This window comes from Orussus abietinus, unplaced genomic scaffold (assembly GCF_000612105.2).
Source record: "Orussus abietinus isolate OABI.00-Male unplaced genomic scaffold, Oabi_2.0 scaffold500, whole genome shotgun sequence".
Taxonomy (NCBI): Eukaryota; Metazoa; Arthropoda; class Insecta; order Hymenoptera; family Orussidae; genus Orussus; species Orussus abietinus.
In genome coordinates, this window is record NW_019394700.1 from 22,526 (window position 1) to 44,191 (window position 21,666).

Below are 21,666 nucleotides of genomic sequence, written 5' to 3' on the forward strand. Positions count from 1 at the left end.
TATCGAAAGAAACTTGAAACTGGTGTCGAAAGAAACTACAAATTATTCTAATATAGATAGATAGCAGGAAAGTATCGAGTTACTGATACACCAAGCTGAAAGTTTTAATGTCAAAACTGGTATCGAAAGAAAACTGAAATCGGTGTTGAAAGAAACTACAAGTTATTATAATACGTATAGAATGAAAGTGTCGAGTTACTAATAAACCAAACGGAAAGTGTTAATGTTAAAACTGATATCGGAAGCAAATTGAATTATTATATATAATGTAAAGGTAAAAGAGGAGTCGAGATTATAATCTAATATCATTTGGTATCAGTTTGATATCAGTTTGGAAGGTTCAATACCAGAAATTACTAATGGAAATGTGTCGATCGATGTGAAAACTATGAAAGGATGATACCAGTATTAATAGAAAGTTATGAATAAACTGCATATTATTTAATTTAATATCGGTTCAAGCAAGGTATCAGTGTGGAAGGATCGATACCGGAACGAAATATTTATAACCTAAAAATGCCATCAATGTCTAACCTGAAAAAATATAATGTTTTCAATCTCAATAATTCGAATAGCATCCATTTGTCATTATATAGAGGAAACAGCACGTAAATGTTTACCTCAAAGTACAAAGTATTATCAATGTTTGCTAACTTTGCGGCCGGAGTCTCACTGAGTGCATTGTGTTCTACATAGAGCACAGCGTGTAAACACGTCGAGGATGAAAACCAATCAGAACTGCAACGAATGTAACCACGGGGTTAAGCGCAATTCTATTGGTTTTTCATCCTCGATACGTTGGCGCGTCGTACTCGGTGTGATCGTCGATCGTTGCAGGGCTGAGCGCCGTAGTTCATTATCATTCCGCGAGGGGTGCCATCGAATGTCGTACAAAAGTCGTATCAGGGTTGACCTGTCATGTGAGTGCGAAAATGGTAGTTCATGACTGGAGGAACGACGATGACGATATGAGAACAAGGATTCTGAGAGTGCCGAAAACTTTATCGTGCCATATCTTTACGTACATAGTAATCAGAGTCGAGTAAATTTAAAAAAATTCCTGATTTTTTGCTGAATTTTTTGAGTTGATCGAAAGTTTATTTCTTTATCTGTAGCAAAGAAGAAATTATATTTTCATTTCTTCCACTCCAGAAATCCTGATCCTTACTGTATATAACTCTGTAACGTCTCGCTCAAACTCAACGCGCAGGGCGCGTTTCTCGCATCGCTCAACGCTACGAGTTTCTCGCTCAAAAATGTATTTGGCTCAAAACTCTACCTAGTTTCTTGATTCCAGTCTAAACGATTACAATCACCCAGATAGAAATTGATGATTATCATGAGGAGGATCATGATCATAGAATGAGGAAAATCGATATACAAACAATTTGCAGGCCGTTTGCTGCATGAAATGTCCAATAAATGTACGCATATTACACAATAAGTTTTAACCAAAATTTTTTAAATCGTTGTAGCAGTACATTTATCGTAAACTCGAGTCATATGCCAGTTATGCCATAATCGACATTTATGATCTGAAAACTTAACAAGAGTATTGACGTTACTTTATGGACATTGTTTGAATTATGTTTCCATCACGCCATGACTCAAATATAAGCTACAGACGCTGCATTTTTTATCGGTAATACGTGAGATAAATTTAGTTGTACATATGCGGGCAAATATTGAGACATTGCAAGTACTTAACTTTGTTTTATATTTAAGTATTTTTGGTTCGTCATTGTGTACTGCAGATACGAGTTCGAAATGAGAACTTACAAACCACCCTCATAACCCATTTCATGATCTTTTTATTAGACAAATTTAATGAAAATTTTTGCAATATTTTGTCTATGTGGGCAATTATAAAATATAATCGATTCAATTACAATTCCAACAGAAGATAAGAATGATAACATGATTGGATTAACTGCTGTTTTAGACATTCGAGCTTAACCGTGTTCAGCAACTGGAGCATATGTTGGGCGAATGGAAGCAGATGCGATTCGAAATAATGAACGCAATGACAGCTCCTTCTGGAGAATTAGTAGATTTACGAGGGATCCCGCAGCGTACCAAATTAGCTGGATCAATCGTTAGCGGACTTTCTAATGTGGAAGTGGCATATTCTAAAGAACTACGGAATTACAACGATCACGTTTTGCGCGGAATAACTAGACCAAGCCTTTTCGTAGCTTTTTCTAAAGTGGCGGAGTCTTTTAATGACAAAAAGGTTTCTGACATATGGCAGATGGTGAAGTGTCTGGTTGAAATACCGCCAACTCCACGAGGAGACCAGATAAAATCCCGAAGTAGCACTATTGTCCAACAGAAAATTGTTAATCAAGCTAGAAAATACCTTGAAAACAGATACCGGGATTTTATGAATTCTGTAATAAGTGAAAACTTGGTGCAAGCCAAACGTGGAGGCATTCCAGGAACGTTGCCATTAGTGAAAAGTTTCGTAGGTGTGAAATTACTAGTCACGAGAGATTTAGAAGACGTACGAGTTGACGATAAACCTTTATGGCCTCTGGTTTACTATTGCATGAGATGTGGTGATTTTAAGGCTGCCTTGCAATGTCTAGAACAGGTTGATACAGCCTTTCAAGAGTTCAAATCGGCTCTTGAGGAAGCGGCCGATGACCCGCAACGCAAACCAAGTAGTCGAGCAGAATCCATTTTGAAATTACACTACAGGAAGCATGTTCGGTCGGCGACAGATCCATACAAAAGGGCTGCGTATTGCGCTTTAGTACCCTGTGAACCTGATGATCTTCACTCTGAAGTAATGTCTACGGCCGATGATTACCTTTGGTTGAGGTTATGTCAGGTCAGAGATCAACCTGATGGAGAAAACAAATTAACCTTGGCTCATCTGCAAACTACAATTTCTGAGATTTATGGTAAGTCTTCCAACAATTAATCAAAATACTTTATCATCTATTAAGGCTTGGATCCATGAGCAAGTACAATTTGCGAAAGCTGTTCTCACATAATTCTTGCTGGTTGTGTACACGGTTTTGAAAGCGAACTTACTCAAATGTATTAGTTGTGTATATGCAAATTCAAGCTGTTCTAGAAAAAAATGTCGCAAATTACTAGTCCGTGGATACGAGTCTCAAGTCTCATTCAATTATTATAAAAAATAGTATCCTAAGTTGTCAACCTTTTTCAGGCGAATCTTACTATCATGCTCATGAACAACCGTTTTTATATTTTTCGATGCTCTTTTTAACTGGGCAATTCGAGTCTGCAATTGAATTCTTAGCAAGAGGGGCTGGAGCAAGACATTTGCCACATGCGGTACACTTGGCTGCCGCTATGCACGAACATGGTTTACTTGCAGTAAGTCAAAGTGTTCTAGCACCGCTGATCAGCGTAGATCCTATTGATGAGCCCCCAGCAAAAAGGTTGAATTTTGCACGGCTTATCCTGCTCTACGTTAAGAGATTCGAATCCTCCGATCCGAAAGAAAGTCTCCAATATTTATTCCTTTTAAGGTATGTTGTAATGTTTCATTTTATGTGCTCTCTGTAAAAAAGACCCGACTCCTCCGATATGAAACAAAGCCTTTAATATTTTTCCTTGTAAGGAATCTGTTAATGTTTCACTTCACGTGAATAATCCGTGTACTTCTTCAATTACCATTTTTCTAGAAATTACAATTATATAGATCTTGTAATTGAATTTGTATAGTACTTCAATGAGATCCCTATTAATCAATTTGACTGGGCGTAGATGAGTTGATGAAGTTAGAGTTTTATTGGATAATAGGAACCTATTATGAAATTTCCGGAACCACGTTTATTTTCAAAATCGTTATCTTATATACTTAATTGCAGACACATGTACAAAGTGTCCCAACACTTCCAGAATCAACCTACATAAGTCGATGAGTAAAAATATCGAAAACATCTGTAACAATTTAATTTTTCGATCATTACTTTTTTTGTTTTTGACGCACTCAGTTGGAAGATAAATATTACCCTCAAAGCACCTTCGGTGTACAAAAATTTAGCCAAATACATTCATCTTGTGACGAGTCGTTTAGCCCGAGCCCTGAGCAACAATGCGTACGTACGAGAGTCGCTGCGCGCGCGCGCGGCGGTCGACGACTCCAGGTTTCCCGCAAGCGAGCGGAGACGAGCAGGGTGTATAAAGCCGCGGACCGGACAAAGAAACGGAGTTCTTAGAAGGAACGAAACCCGATAAGAGATAACTCCATTGGATTTGCAGGACGAGACTTCGGATCCGGACTGCGCAAATTAAACGCAGACAACCAACGCCAGGAGACGACGCGACTCCGAATGTACGGACCGCCTGGTCTCCTTCTCTGACTGGCTTGCACGAACTATAGGGCGACCCCGTAGATTCTAACACTTAGCTCTTTTTGGATCACCCCCATGGATATTAACTCACCGCACCACGCGCGCTAAAGATTAGGGACACCCCGTAGAAACTAAGACGCTTCACTGCTCCGCATGTAAACGCCACGCATCTATCTGGTCAAAATCGCACGGCTTGCTTTGCTTTCAGGCCGCGTAGAACGGACTCCGGCCGCCCAGACAGCACTCCTGGTACCGTCATCACCGGACCAAATAAATTAGTACATTAATTACACACACCGCGTTGTCACTCCACCCAGACCTTAACACTGGCGCAGCTCCAACGCTCCAAGCGGACTATTCTCGCACGAGGCCGCCACCTAACCTACGCGCCTCGTGTCTATCATTACAATTTTTATTCAAGTAATTGCAAAAACAGCTCAAATAGCTCCTTTTCCATGAAAAACTCAAATCAACTATTTTTGTCAAATATAGTAGCATATTCATTCCGTTCAAGTACCAGCTAAAATCTTTTGCCACATGTTACGGTACATTTGGTTTCACGTATGTTGTATGTACAAGATTATCTGTTTCCTCAAACCGAAGACAAATATTAAAAACTATATCGACACAAATAAAAAAATTAGAAACTAAATTTGAAAACAATATTTTATTTCGCGAGCAGCCGAGGTATACTCCTAGCATATGAAAATTTTGGTGCTCGACAAATAAGTCTTCGGTTTGAGGAAACAGATAATCTTGTACATACAACATACGTGAAACCAAATGTACTGTGACATTTGGCAAAAGATTTTAGCTGAGACTTTAATGGAATGAATGTTCTACTATATTTGGTGAAAATAGTTGATTTGAGGTTTTCATGGGAAGGGAGCAATTTGAGCTATTTTGGTAATTAATTGAATAAGGATAAACGTGTTTGGCTAAATTTTTGTAAACCGGAGATGTTTTGAAGGGATTGTGAAATCATTTTTGTAAAAAAAATGTTAATGTCTCTCTTATTAATAATAAAATCGGCACATTTATCTGATACATTCCTATCATGTCAAAATATAATTACTATAAACATATAATTTGATAAAAAGTTACTAAAAGTATGTATATTTCGTATACGCAGTATATATAAATATATTTTTTTATATAACACTCAACATTTTTAATGACATCATAATTTATCCCTCAATGTAAATTTTGAAATTCTAGTATCAAATTTGGATTTGGCGACCACAAAAACTGTGAGAAACCCATTTTTATAAAAATCCATACATTTCTACATTTTTATCATATTAGGACGACTATTTTCAATTACTAATTTGTTACGTGGGGGTCGAGCGGATGCGAGGCCGGGCAAATTCGGGTAGGGATTGCCTGGATTTCGCGCATAACGAATATATTAATCTTGTGAGGAGATTGACCCGAGCGGCTAGATCAACTCTTCTGGTGGGATCTACGGAAGTGAGGACTGGCAGAGGGTCTGAATGAATGGCAATGTGGCCCAGTATGCTATGATTGTTGTATTTATTTGTCAGTGAGGTTTAGTTCATAATCAGCTGGGAAGAGCACCCGAGGTGCCTCTACCTAATTTTCTGTGGGTTATTATACTTCCGCGTTGCGGCGGTTGGAGTGTCGCGATAGCGCGATTTAGCGGCGGTAGGTTACTGAACGCCCGGAGTGCTGATGCAGGGATACTTTGCAGTTAGAATGGCGGACGATGCGTGATTCTAATCAATCTCGCGATGCTGAGATTTCGAGCTCAGCTATTCGAAGTGAGTTAATGAAATCTTATTCTATCCAGTTAACCGTAGCAAGGCATGGAAATCGCGATAATGGTTAGAATTCGATTTGATCGGAGATGGGGTGTTAAGAAGTAAACTAGAATGAAATGAACATGAGTCGTGCTTACAAAGGATCCTCTACCTGGCTTAATCAGCGGCCGAATTCCATGACACTCTTCTTTGATTAACCCAGCCGGATGACTCCGCGTGCACATCGTCCCGTAGCATGCCCTAGGGTTGGATGTCTCTTAGAAGCCTCCCGTCCAACGGAAGTCGCAGTGCCGCCGTGTCTTTCCGACTCAGTGCGCTGGGATCACTGGATTACCGGATGGCACTACTGCGGCTTGCAGGATAGATGGCCTACGACAAGGAGTCTGGCGGTCTCGGTCTTTGACTTGCTAGGAACGGAGTACCGAAGACCAGGAGCTCCACTCAAAATCGTCGACGGATGTCGACGTTGACTAACTTGAAAATACGCACTGGACTAACTAACTGCCCCTCTGGTTTTGTAGTTGTCCGTTTCATTGTCAGGATGTTCCAGTTGATGGGAGGTCCTAGGGTCCAGGTGAGGGTGGGTCGTACTGATGCGCTGTGTAGTCATCAGATTGTTCGTTTCGGGTCGATCGATGACTTTTGGAATCGTCTTGGCCGATGAACTTGTCGTGTCAGGTAGCCTAGTTCTGGGTCCTTTCACAAGGGTTTCTTAATCTCAATCCCGTACTCGGATTTCCATGGTTAGCTTCCGGTGATCGAATATCTTTTTACTAGACTAGGGTACTAAGGGTGCTTATGTAACAAATTTCTGTTTCCAGAATTGAATTTTGCGACCTCGTAGATCTTGGATAACTCGTTTTTTTTTTAAATAAAAATGCAACAATTTTGTAATTTCCTGTCCGCCATTTTGATTTTCGGAATTTTGTTGGCAGATTTGGATTCAGCGGGCACGATTCAGCACTACCGTGAGAAACTGATTTTTATTGAAATCAACCATTTCTACATTTTTATCCACCATTTTGGATTTTAACATTTTGTTTATATATTTGTAGTCAATGACTAAAGATTTGGGAGAAACAATTTTTTCGAACAAAAATCTAACAATTTTTAAATTTTGTGTCCACCATTTTGAGTTTCAAAATTCTGTTACCAGATTTGGATTGTTACGGAAGTAGGCCCTATTTTTCAAGAACCTTATAAATTCACCAGTTCACTAACCTTAGACAGAGCTGCCGATTCAAAGATGCAATTCTGCAGAATCGGCAGGGCAACAACCGGCGTTTGACCGCGCACGGCGACGTCTTATGTCAAAGTCCGTCGACCCGACTCGCGACCGACGCTCTATTGACAGTATATAAACACCCGAAAACAGCGTCGAGGGGGCTTGGAAGACGTTTGACCACCGTTCGGTAAAGACGTGTCCTCGGGACTTCCCGACTGTTAGAACTCTGTCTCGGTGTAGGGAACTGATCGGACTTACGCATCGACAGCCACCGTACATCCTTAGGGAGACCGAACAGGTGGGTTATCACACAATCTGAAGATAGACTCAGGACAGATCCGTGATCCTAGGGCGTAGATTTTTCCCAAGTACCCATAAATTTTAATTTCATTCCTAATGAAGAAGATCGTTCCACGCGAATTAGCCTCTATTGCGTTACTCTCAATCTTCAATTCGTATTAAATAATACGTAAGCTTGTATCCATTGTAAATTGTTTGTTGTTAATTACACTTAGTCTATACTTGCTATTTCATTCAATTGAAAATCCTCTATCCAGTCTTTCCTGAAGTACGATTACAAGGGTACGAATCAGTAAGGTGTGCAAAGCACCTTGAAAGAGTAACGAATCCCCGATAAGAATATTCCAGCCGCTCGGGATATTCTTTCAACGTTCCCTCTGCATCGTTTCCAGCGTCAATACGAGGAGAGTATACTCGGGATACAGAATCCTCGGTCAAGATCCTAACGACCATTTTTCTTCTCGAATCTCTCACTCTCAATTTCGTCATAGAAATTCAGAACCGTCGCTGCAGGCTCCGGTTACGTAACAGAATTTAGCGACCTCAAAAATCTGCAAAACTTTTTTTTTTTTTAAGAAAAATATAACCGTTTTGTAATTTCGTGTCCGCTATTTTGAATTTCGAAATTATGTTGTTAGATTTGAATTCAGCGTTCACGAATACCGTGTCAAACTTATTTTTATCAAAATTCAACCATTTATATATTTTTATCCGCCATCTTGAGTTTCAAAATTCTGTTACCAGATTCGGATTAAGCGGTCATCAAAAACCACGCCAAACCGTTTTTTATATTAATGCAGTCATTTTGAAATTATATTATTAGCCATATTCGATCAGCCATTCTGATTTTGATATTCGCATTCTGTTGTCATATTTGAATTCAGCGATTCCAAGATTCTAGAGAAATATTTTTTTCTTATAAAAATCATTTGATTTTTATAAGAAAAAGAGACAGTCTGAAATTTTTTATCCGCCATATTGGGTCCGCCATTTTGAATGTTGAATTTTAAAATCAATTAATAGTAGGTTTACTTTTCCCCTCTCCCGGGTCGGTGACAGTCGGATCTTGGATCCTATAAAACTGCGAAAATGCAAACCTCGACCGAAATATGGGGCTGTCGTGACATGGCAAAAATTTACCACGTCACAATACATAACAAAAAATCAAAATATTTATAAAATTTTTCTCTAAACTGGGTGCACCGAATTATTTGAAACTTCATCACGAGATTATGGAGGCCCTAAGGAAGAACGCGCTGCTAATGAAATTTCTTTTTTCGAAAAAAATGTTATACTTATCTCGGAGAAGAACCAAGAAAAGATATTTTTTTTCGTAAAATGAAATTTCACAGGCAGCGCATTCTTCCTTGGGGCCTCCATAATCAGGTAATAAAGTTTTAGAAAAGTTTGTGCACCCAGTTTGGAGAAGAGTTTTGTAAATATTTTGACTTTTTGGGATGTATATATCACACTTTCATATCACCTTAAGATTACGTGAAAGTGGTGTCGAAGAGGTCTCGTTTGTAAAACTTTTCTGAACTGGGTATACCAAACTGTTTTATATTTTACCACATGAATATGAATGCTATAAGGAAGGCCTTAACAACCATGAAATTCCATTTTTTTTTTAATTTGTTTACGGATACTTTTAACATTTTATGTAACAAATTAAATTTCATAGTTGTCAAGACCTCCCTTATAGCCTCCACATTCATTGTAATGTTTGCAACGATCTGGTACACCCAGTTCGAAAAAAAGTTTCATGAACTATTGACAATTGAATGTCACTTTCACATCCCTTTAATGTCAAGACTGACTGATTCGAGACTGACAATTCGAAGTATCATTTAAGGTTTTGAAGAGCAAGAGTTTGTTGAATGACACTTTGAATGGTTGGTCTCCAGAGAATATTTGTGACATTATAATGTCGGTGATGTTCTCTTTCTGTCAGCAACATGAACTACTTATGTTTCAAATAAAAGTGCATTTGAAGGCCTTGAGGCTTCCACGTTCCTTTTCTACGAATCGGGGCTTCCGGGTGATAGCTCATCTTCGGCTCGTATCGCAAGGTCACGCCGAACATTAAAAGACCCACTTTACCTCTTCGGTACACAATGAACTCTATCTCAAATAGTTACTTCAGTGTCACCAAAATCAGTGTGGTTATAACTACAACGTGTCACCTCATATACGCACAAAACTATACTCTGCAGACTTTTGAACGAGATCTGTCATTTCATAAGTTTATTTTAGTTTTTAAATTTATATTTCGCCCCAATCCACGATGAAATTAAACCTCAATGTAACAGTTTCGGGACCATTTTCATATACACAACGTGAGCTTTCTTCTATCACTCATACTCAATTTTGAATATTTATTGTGAAACACAAGAACAAAAGTAGTGACGAACCCGGATTAGTAATATTGATAAACATTGCGAATTACCTTGTTTCTTTTTTTTTTTAAATCAAGGGACACAAATGAAAAGAGTTCCGATACTTTGGAAGCAGTATTATTTCAAAATTTGCAAAGAAAATACTAAGCTATCATACATTGTTGAACTAGCTTTGATTAACAATTTAATGGGGTGAAGTAAAAAAGACACAATTCCGTTAAAAAAAAAACATTGATGACGAGTTGATAACTCTGTCAAAAATTACCTTAGAACTAGGCTTTACTTGTTGTAACCCTTTCGGTACAGCGGTTGGCTTCACCAAAGCGCCGCCACCTAACGGGACCTCACGTCAAAAGTATACACATTACGACTGTAGACAGCTCGTTTCTGAACATTGTTTTGCAGATGCTGACTATAGCCATCATTGCAAGTCATTTCGTGAATGCCGGTTATTCGCCGTTCATATCTAGGGGTTGTTTTGTGGATATATTGGCTATAGCCGGCGTTGTGGGCGAAAAGGTTAAATGTGGCCTGCAATACCCTTCTAGTTAAAAACATTTTCACATATCTTGAAATCTGAGGCAGATATTCAGGTGTTTAGTTTTAAGTAGACCACTTGGTTTTTGTGCATGCAGTATCACTTAACAACTACAGAACACTCAACCTACTATAAAGTGCACACTTATAATTTTTTTATTTTTTGTCATAATAACTATTTCTTTTAGATGCATGAAGGATCCTTACGAAAGAAACATGTTTGCTGCTTCGGCAGCGGAAATGGTTGTTGAAGCAACATCAACAACTCGAGCAGTGCTTGTTGGAACAATCGATAAGGATTGTAGACATCCTGGCATGTTGGATCAATTTCAAATCAATACTGAAGATGTAATAAACATCTGTGCTGAAACACTGTATCGTAAAGGACTCTTAGAGGATGCAGTAACAATGTATGATCTGGCTGGCAACCACGAGAAAGTATTGACCTTGATGAACACTTTGTTGGCACAAGTAGTCAGTCAGAAGGGGATTCCAGGATCGTTAAGATCTCGTCTTCAAGCTGCAGCCTCGGATATTAGCGCAAGGTATGTTGTCAGAGTAATTCATGTTCATTGCTAATTACCTTAATTCATTGAGCGCTCAATTTCTGCTTCAATTGCATGCAAGAATATCTATTTAGTTAGTAATAGATCTTTAAGTTAATTTATTAAAATTAGTACAAATTATCTTTCACAAAATTTCAATAATGTTGTGACTATGTATATATTTCAGTCAGCATTTAATTTTAGTGTAATATAAATTTATGTTAAGGGAAAATCTAGGTTAGACGTTTGAAAAAATCGGTATTTTTATTATATTTTATAATAATTTAAATTTGCGAAAATGTATCTGCAATGGCATTTTTTCCACTTTAAAAAAATAATTTAGGTGTAAATATGTGCAGAGAACAGTGCTCCGTATTTACAAGGGAAAGTTTGGTTTATAGGTCCCAAAAAGTGTTATTTCATATACATGTTGTGTATAAATATACAGGGTGTTACAAAAGTCTAAAAACGAAACATTTTTGAGAAAAAAAGTTTCAGACCAAAGTGTTCAGGTGTTACGTGGCGGCCGAGGGGTAGCGAGACCGGGGAATTCAGGTATTTCTTTTAGGAAATTTTACCTCGAACACCTACGGAACGATTTTAAATATTGAATTCAGGGAGATGGTCCGAGCTGCTACCCCAAGTTCTCTGGTGGGAATTGCGAGGGGTGAGGAGCTGAAGAGTGTTTCAATGAAAGGAGATCGTTATTACAACAACAGGGTAATTGTATTTTGGTCTTCTATCAAGAGGGGTTTTACAGTCGTGGGGAACCGTCGGGGCCCCTTGGTCTAATTTTCTCGTTTTGTGTCATTTCCGCGTTGCAGCGGTTCGGATGTCGCGATAAGGCGGTTAGTGGCAGTAAGTCACTGGACGCTAGAAACGCTAACGCGAGGATTCAAGCTATTGGAATCGCGACCTACGCGTGAGTTCAATAAATGTCAAGTGCTGAAATTGGAATCTCGGCTATCAACGAGAGTACAAAAAGTATATTATCTATCCAGTTTACTCAGAGCTAGGCATGGAATTTGTGGATATAATTACTGTCTAATCGGAATCAGAGGTGAAATTAAGGTGAAAAATGAGAGTGATCCGAGCTTGCGAAAAGGCCAGTACCTCGCTTGATCACTGGCCAAGTTCGGTGATGTCCTCCTTAGATCGACCAGCCGGATGACTATGCGTAAACACTTCCCGTCCGTGACGTGCCCTAGGGTTGGAGGTCCTCTAAAAGTCTTCCATCCAACGGATGTTGTGGTCCCATTGGACCTTGAGTGAAGGGGTCACGGTGACATTAAGGTCATCAGGATTTTTTCTAACAAGGTGATGGTGAGGTCTTTCCAAGAGACTGGTTAATGAGCTTATTCTGTTTAGTATTGCCTGAGTTATGAGCTTTAGAATTTACGGTGCCGCCAACATTTGTATTATCTAGGATGCACCGCGTGGAGGCTCCTGGGTCGGACTTAACACTCTTCTTTCCTCCCTCACCCGTTATCTGTCTATTTGACTGTCTGTACGCGCGTGTGTGTACATGTATGAAGTTGGCACCATCGAAACATCGCTGCACGCTGCCTCACCTTCAACTTGTACACCCTGGCTCGGTCTGCAATCCCCCCCGCCGCACGCGCGCGCGCGCGCAGACAAAGTCCTGAGTAATACCAATACTGGTGGTTTCGTAAATTCTAATGCTCATAACTCACGCAATACTCTTCAGAAATAGGTCGTCAACCAATATTTTGGAAAGGATTCACCATCAGTTTGAATACTGCGTGATAAATAGATGGGTATTTCCTTTAAAAAAAAATCATGTTGGCCTTAATGTCACCTTGACCCTTCCACTCAAGGTCAATGTATTGGGGGTATCAGGTATCCATAGAACTTTGGTTTGAAACTTTTTTTCAAGGTCAATGTATTGGAGGTATCAGGTATGACCTGCAACGCGTTTTCCTTTACCCAGGGCGCGCTGGCGATCGGGGTCCGCAGGTGGATCGCCTCTCCGCGAGATCGGCCGGAGGGAGTTCGCCCGACAGCCGCAGGGCCGTTTTTATTTGTATTAGGGCGCCAGGCGCGAGAAGCGCACCACGGCCCGCGGATTCCCGGCAAGGGCAAGGCCGACGTTGCGGGGCGAGAAACGGCCCCGATCACCGCCTACTCAGCCTCGTGGAAGTCCTTACGACTTTCCGCGGCACGCTAGAGGCGGGGTGTTCGAGGCCCCAACGTGAAGGGTACTGGGAGGACGGGTCGTAAAAAGAAAGGACACTATAACTAAATATTCGGTGAGACGGCACGGTAGTTCTTTATTCGCGCTCTCGCGATCACAATTCGGAGACACTACACACGATACGCAGGACATCGGACTTCTGGATCCCATCGGCACGCTATTTTGAGACGGGAACCTCATGGTTCCACGGTACGGGCGGCAACACCAGCCCTACAGGGCACAACGCCCGCTCGGACTCTGCTCGGTCCACGGCCCGCCAATTCCGGCTCCGGGAGCGACGAGTCCTATTCAAAAGCCGCGGGATCACGCTCACGGGACACACATATATCGCACGAGAATTCACCGCGACGTAATCACCGATTGTCTAATTACGATGTTTCCGGCGCACGCGGCCGAAACATGGGGGACGAGGGGTCGCGTGTCGAGGAGGATACAAGTTACCATTTATTAAAATTTGGAGCGGAAACGAATCTTTACTGAACCCCATCGTGGGTTTGCTCACCAAGTCAGTGGCAATCCAACCACGGGAGAAGAGCGATTATCGGTAGTACCGGCGACACTCGGAGTATCCTGGACAATGAGCTCCGCGGCTCGCCAGGACCTCCGAATTTCGGAAACCCCTCTCCCGTCCTTCCATCGAACGCCGTCAAGCTGCCAAGTGCCGTCAATTGACAGTACGCGCGTTAGATGTCCTGATGGGTACCGCGGCGCGATAATTGAGATCTCGATTTTTCCTCCTCGACTCGTACCGACCGTGGTAATGACCTGCAATATCAGACCCATATACGATACTTACTAAATAACAAATCTTATACTAACCAATTTTTACAACACATACTTACAATTCATGATTGCCCAAGATGGCCCCGAGTGTCGCCAACCGATACTAAAATTAAATAATGTCAAAATTCGTTACTCACCGCTACCGCCGCGCCCCTAATTGCGACGGCAGAATTTTGTCACGTCACAGACCATTCAATAGAACTTTGGTTTGAAACTTTTTTCTCAAAAATATTACATTTTCTAAATATTGGCCAATTCTCAAGGAAAATTCGACGCGTTAAAAACAATATCCATAAAAGATTCAAAACAATTGTCTCGAACGGACAGCTGCCACGACGATAGAATCGGTGTGGCCGGCTAGTTTACGGCGCATGTGCTAAGGCTCGAAAGGGGCGGAGTTAGACTGATGTGCTGGACTTCAAAAGAGCCCCACTTGCAAAATCCGGAACTGAACTCCGACTATCAAAAAGGTCGACAGGAAAAAAAGACTCACTCGACCACAGAAAAGAAACCAGTCATTGAATTAGAATGAAAAAATTTAATATAACATGAAGTGATCAAGCCGGAAACCAGTTGTGTTCAACAACAGTTCCCAAAAATGCGCGACCAAAGGTCAAAGGTGATTCAAATAATTGTTAGCAATAAAAAAATATAAAATTATTAGGGAAGCACGCGATTCGCAAACTTACAAGGAAACATTCCCAAGTGTCCCACCCCGATATCGATAATTTTTATATATGTTGTAGAACTCGAAAATCTAAGGGACACGTATTTTTTTTTTACGTGCTAAGATTGATATCTAGGGGGTGAAACAACCCTTCAAACGTTGATGAAAAAATCAGGGAGACATAAGACCCGCAAGAGAGCAAGGGAGAACGCCGTTCCAGAAGGAACGAGGCCGTAGCCCGGGGTAGAAAGAGAGTCTTCATCGCCGGCGTGAAAATATTGACAAAAATTCGCTTATCGGGGAACCTACATCAAGACCCTCACAGCAGGGAGTGGATGGCCTGAGATCGGAGTTTGGAGAGTGGTAGTGGCATGATATCGTATCGGCCTTGCGGCCGACCGCACCTGGAGGGTGAGCCTCCCTATCGGTCCCCTCATTGCTGGGGGGTTACACTCCCTACCCCACCCGGCAACTCCACCGCCAAAGGGGCCCGAAGGCCCAGGACGGGCTGGAAAAACCCAAATGCTCCGGAACGATCGTTCAAACCCCGGGGAGGCGCTTGCCGGGACAGGGCCTCCGCCACGCACTCCCCGAAGGGAGGCCGCTTGACCCCACCCGTTGCCCGCGGGGAACCTCGAGGAGGTCCCTCCCCTGCACCCGCGTGGTGCGAGCATTCGTGCAAGGCGCCAGCTGAGACGTAATGCTCCAGCGTGGTTTGGCGAGCTTTCCAGGCTAGGTCGGGTGGGAACCCGATCCATCGGCCGAGTTGACCCGGCAAATATAGGATCGGTTATCCCACCTATCGGCCCGTACTAGCTCGCCGGCCTTCTTATTACGGCCGGTAGGGCCGGCCCCCAACCCGCACCCGGATAAACCGAGGACACGGGACGGGTTACCCGGAGCACCTCCAGCCGTCCGGTCGAGAAGTATTCCCATGACGAGGGCCACCTTTCGCCGGTAACTCTAGGGGGAACAAGAGTGCGGTCAAACTCCGCAGAGCGAGCATCTCTCATGGTTCCCCAGTAGCCATTTGCCGTTTCGTTACGGATCCATAGGGATCCGCATCCAGCCCCACCACGAGGAGGTTTACGGATGGCTCTTGGGCGCGTGGGTGCCCCCACGTCGTTGCCTTTTGGAGGCCAGTGGTAGTGGCAGCACGAGGCCATTGTGACCCGTAGGAACAAACGAGAACGCCACGCCCCTCGAGCCCCTAGTCGGCGGCCAAGCCGTGCTGGCCACGCCAACGCGAAAGCGATATCTGGTCAGGGTCCGAAACCCGGACACATAAGTCTGTCCCATGTTATTCTATGGATTGCGCATCAAATAGGCTATCTCACTCGGACACAGCCTCCAGGGCGGATATAAAGAGACACAAGTATGCAGTCCCCTTACTGCATCGACCCTCCGTCTTCTTGAGATGTTGAGTGTCGACGGACTCGAACGCTTTTCCAATGACTCACCCCCCTCCTTCCCTTTTCCCTCAATGTGTCACGTTTGTCAGACAATTGATATAACGAAATATTGGTCATTTAAATTTATTTTGGGCCGTAATGGGGCTGTTCGACCGTCGCGAAATACGCTTTGACTTGTTTGCATATACCATATTGCGAAAATGTCAATTCATTCCGCGATATAAAATTTTCTCTCCAATTATGGTTGACTCTATCCCTGTCGTAAGTGTAATGTATTCATGTAATCAAATTTGAAAATTACCGAGAAATCCTGTGGTTTTCTCATTTCTTCATAAACTTATTTTCTATATTATGGTTTCCCAGCGTTAGTCGTTCAATTTGTGCATATTTCAGTCTTTTGACTACATTTTACAGTAATGTATTTGAGGTCAGGTTGAGAAGAATTAAAGCATCAATTTTCTAACAATTGATTTCCTTTTCAGTGTATTGATCGGGGCGAATCGGGAAAAGATGGTTAAAAACTACGTTAAGCAGACTGGCCATTGAGTGTATAAAAATGACGCCCTAGAAACCTTTTAGACTATACTCGAGCAAGAAAAACGGGACCAAATTACTTTGACAGATACTAAAGAAATTTATAAAGTTTCATATTGGTTGCTTATTTTTAAGGAGAATAGAATGTACTTAAGACATTCACAAAGACTAGCATTTATGTTTTCTTTCAAGAATTTCTAGATTTATGCTGTGTTACTTCTGCGCGGGAAAAAAATGAGTAAATTCAACTCATTTTTTGAGTTATATATGACGAACTCAATAAGCGAGTTGGTTCAACTTACATTTAGTGTAAAATCACGTTTTATAGTTGAATTAATTCCAAACTTAACTGAAACAGAATTGATAGCTCCAAGTCTAAATTGAGTCAACTGGTTTATTGAGTTCGCCACATTTAACACAGAAAATTAGATGAATTTAGTCTCTTTTTTTTTACCGTGAGTTACTAAAAAATACGAGAAAACATATGTTTGATGACGGTTGCACATGGTGTTCCTAATAGCAGATTGTATTTTCTATTGGAAAAAAAAAAAATTATTTCTTGAGTGTCGACCTAATATTTCTATTTTTTGTACTTATTGACTCCCAACTGTGAGTCTATCGGGGCATCTACAGAAAAAATTATATCAAAACTATGGTTCATCCTATAAATTGTTTCTTAATGGCATTGAAGTATATTTATCAGTTATCTAAAATTGAAACCAACTTATTAGAAGGAATAAATAAATGTTACTAACATAAACATCTAAAAATTGTACTGATTGACTCCGTGTGACGGTATTGCAGTTATTAATATTTCTATAATTTATTCCTTTTTCGCTGGTCAGCGCTGTTCTCGCTGTGTTCTTCGACAGGGTAAACTGGGAAAAGGTCCTACCGCCGCAGGGTAATATAACCATTATACCCCTTTCGGGGTCTTTACGTCTTCACCCGCTTTTGACTGGCGGACCTTAATATAATCTCATATTATATCATATCACATCACACATCACATCACATCACATCACGCATCGCATCGCATCGCATCGCATCGCATCGCATCGCATCGCATCGCATCGCATCGCATCGCATCGCATCGCATCGCATCGCATCGCATCGCATCGCATCGCATCGCATCGCATCGCATCGCATCGCATCGCATCGCATCGCATCGCATCGCATCGCATCGCGCATCGCGCATCGCGCATCGCGCATCGCGCGTCGCGCATCACGCATCACGCATCACGCATCACGCATCACGCATCATGCATCATGCATCATGCATCACACATCACACATCACATGTCATCACATATCATATATTTCTCAAATCATAACCTGGTTACGCGTGCGTACGAGTAAATTCTTCTACAAACAGTATACCTGAAGAATTACAGAAACAGAAATGTCATTTAACCAGGACGATCCTAACAAATAGGAAGAATTTTCCAAATCTTATAAAAAAATCGAAATTTGGTATCAGATCTATACTAGCATATCGGAAAGGCAATACCTTTGTTTTAGCATGGAAAGACAAGAGGGTCGTAACATGTTTAACCAATTGGGATTGTTCCGTACCGGAATTCTAAACTCTTTTTGGTTTGTGAAAGGTCGAATGGGGAGGATTACGAACCCGATTTGATAGGCTCAGATTTAAGCGACGATGACCAATAATTGGAATGTTACCCCTTCTTCGTGATATATTCAGCGAACGCTTTGAGTTACATAGTTCTAGAGTTAGTCTTTGTAAAACCATAGAGCAGAAAGGAATAAAATAAGTGATCCACAAGAAATTAATATCTACCGTCCTAAGAATAACCCAGGTGAAAGTAGGTAGCCTGGCATGCCTATACGCGGCGACAGGGATAATGCAGGATTGACTCCTGTAAAAAGAATTTTACTACGTGGTGCAAAAGTTAATGTAAAAAAACCCAATGTTAAAATAAACTACATCAAATAAATGGGCGGCGTTGATCGTGTCGACTAATATACCTCAACATACTGTTTCTTAAGAGGGGAGATTGACCGGAATTTTTTCAATGAATTTTCATGAATTTTTTGTGCCGAAATCGTAAGATCTATTGAAAAATCCTTTTTCATACATATTTATTGATATTTTGTCTGCTTGTACAAATTTTTCAAAAACATTTCATTGCGTCGTACTCGCTCGTCGCAATGGACCGCAAGAAGCTGCATTTCATCGGTACCCACGGTTTGACTGATCCGAAACAAAAAATCCAGATATATTACGGTTTATCAGGTGACCCTTTACAACCGGTAGCTCGATCGCATTGACAAATCGAAAAATCACAAAATGGCGACACGATAACGAATTTTTTTTTTCAATTCGGCAGCTATTTTCAGTCTCTAAAGTTGTACAGATCGTCATTTTTTATGTAGATTATTCTCAACGGTAGGAACTATAGCGAGATATACTCTGAACAACATCTAAAAAATTTTAGGTGAATCGGTTTAGTAGTTCCTGAGATATCGTGGGTGTAAGTTTGGAAAATGTGGCTTCGAGAAAAACGCGTTCAAAGCGTCGGTATGAATCGCCGCACTGGGGCATAATAATATACCTGACGCGCACCCGTCCATTCAAATCTCTATAACTCCGCCAATTTTACGAATTTCTTATTAATATTTGGAGGGAATATTTTCAAGACTGTAGCTATATGGACATGCAAAAAACCGAAAATCGATTTTTTGATCAGACAAAATGTATCTCCCCCCTTAAGGAAATCTTTGAAATGGTGGCGAAAACTATTTTTTTGGGGCCTAGAAAGATGTTTAATCAATTCATATACTGTGTATAAAACATTAAAAATTCTTTCGTCTTCGCATTGAATTTAATCCTTGGAAAATCTTCCTAGGTTGTACCTAGTAGTACCTTCGGTAGTTTTGTCAAGTTACCTTAGTTATTGTCGGCCCGTATTAATGCCCAGAAATGAATGTCCACGTTATTTTCGCGTATATGACTTTTCCCGATTTTCGTTATCGAAGAGCTGCGGTTCTGTTTCGTGCTCTCCATTGCCCGGGGCCGGTACCTGATCGTGGATCTGCCCATAGTCCTTTTGAATTTTTTTGTATAATAAATCTTCATTTACCGTAGTTCCGACTCTGGTTTCCTTGTCGTAAAGGACCCCGCCCTCTCCGCGATCGTTAGGATGGACTGAGGTAACGCGTTTTCTTTTTCTCCTTGCCGCCGACGCTTTTCTCGTCTCGTAACGCTGCACGGTAGGTAAAAATCGGGAAAAACTGGGCGAAATTCCAAAAATCACATAATCTATTTAAAATTTGGTATTGGGGGTTTTCGAGGTAGCTGATAATGATTTTAATATTAGTTTTAGAAAAATAAAAAATGGCGGCATCATAATCGCCCTAACAGTATGAAAAAATGTTAAAAAATTTGCATTGAAATGAAGTCAAAATCAAAATAGCATAAATTGTTCGTATTATATATCAACACGTTTAATTAATTATTATAGTTACATGAGTATTACAAGTCATTATGCTAACGCTACTTACTCTTAGACCCACAATCGGAGTCACTATAAATCTAAGGTACCGTATCGCCGTGTTTTATACCATTTAATAAAAATGGTCACAGAAGTGAAAGTAGGCAAAAATTGCAGCGGATTCATTGGTTTTTGTTTTTTTAATATTCAACGAAAAATTAAAAAATAAAAAATCATCGGTCGAGTGCGATCGAGTCATAAACTTTTGTCTATCTTTAGAAACAACTTTTGTCTACGTAGTTTAAAAAAATAGTACTTCCATTGCAATGTTAATAATTTTCTATGCGTTCTAAATTTGAAATGTCATATATGATACTAAATTATACATACTTTGAAGAAGAGAATCCATAACTTTCGGTTTAAATCGCACTATCACACAACTTTTTATGTACGTTTACGTGGAGCGGACGGCGCGCGTGATAATACCGTCTAAATGTATCCCGTGCAAATATCACTTTCGGGATGACATTACAACGAACATAGTGATACTTGGTCGCTAATAACCCAACTACATAATATCTAGAGTACCTACTAATCATTCCAGGACGAAAAGGTGCCAAACTAGGAATTTCATTTTTTTTACTTTTTGGCCAGCTTTTCCCGATTTTTTTCCCACCGTGCGCCGTTTGAATTATTTTTACTAGTTGTCTAAGACATTTGTTCAGTACTGTTTTAAGTTAACTAACGGACCGACCCCTTGGACCTTACGTTGGTGCGAATTCGTGGGTGGGTTGGGAAACTCATTGGTGTATGCGCTCCCATAAGCGTGAGCAATGAAGCGTAGTTACGTATACAATTATTTATTGGATGAAAAATCGTGATACTCGACAAATTTGATGGAATTATACATGGCGAGCAAAGTGGGATGATATGATAGGTAGGATATGTGACGGCAATTACTTACGAAAATCGTGTCCATAAACGAGCCGCCACCCATGCATAGGTTTACGTAAATATTTACTTTGATCGATTTTTTTCTCATAATTTATTTACGTCAGCGGCCGGTATTGAAGTATAATAATTTTTTTATTGTAAAAAAGTGTTGTTTGTTCATTCATATTCTAAAATCTACTTCAAAAAACACCTTCGGTGTAAAAAAAACTTTGCCAAATATATTTTTATTTCCAACTTCAATTACAAAAATAGCTCGACAATGGAAATCAATTATCTTTGCCAAATACAATAGTACTTTCATACTATTAAAACTCTTATCAGTTATTTTTCCCAAATGTCATAGTATATTTTGCCCCCATGTAATACAAGTACATCCATTCCGAAAAATTTGTTTTGCCTCGGAATAATGTCTGGGAAAATATTCAGTTTTCTACTTCATCTAATAAAATAAAAAAATATATATAAACTAAATCTAACCATATAAATAAAATTAGAAACTCAATTTGAAAACAACATTTTATTTGGCGAGCA

General features: G+C 40.6%; 1 protein-coding gene across 1 annotated transcript in view; it reads left to right on the forward strand.

Annotated features, from left to right (window-relative positions):
* The window catches only part of LOC105699273 (nuclear pore complex protein Nup93), a gene marked incomplete at its 5' end in the record, with an annotated part of 26,248 nt that overhangs the window by 1,246 nt on the left and 3,336 nt on the right, over positions 1–21,666 (forward strand). The window contains 3 exons of the mRNA XM_023433024.1: positions 1,943–2,906; positions 3,179–3,503; positions 10,759–11,115. Coding sequence (XP_023288792.1) covers positions 1,943–2,906; positions 3,179–3,503; positions 10,759–11,115 — 1,646 coding nt within the window. The remainder of the gene's footprint in view (positions 1–1,942; positions 2,907–3,178; positions 3,504–10,758; positions 11,116–21,666) is intronic.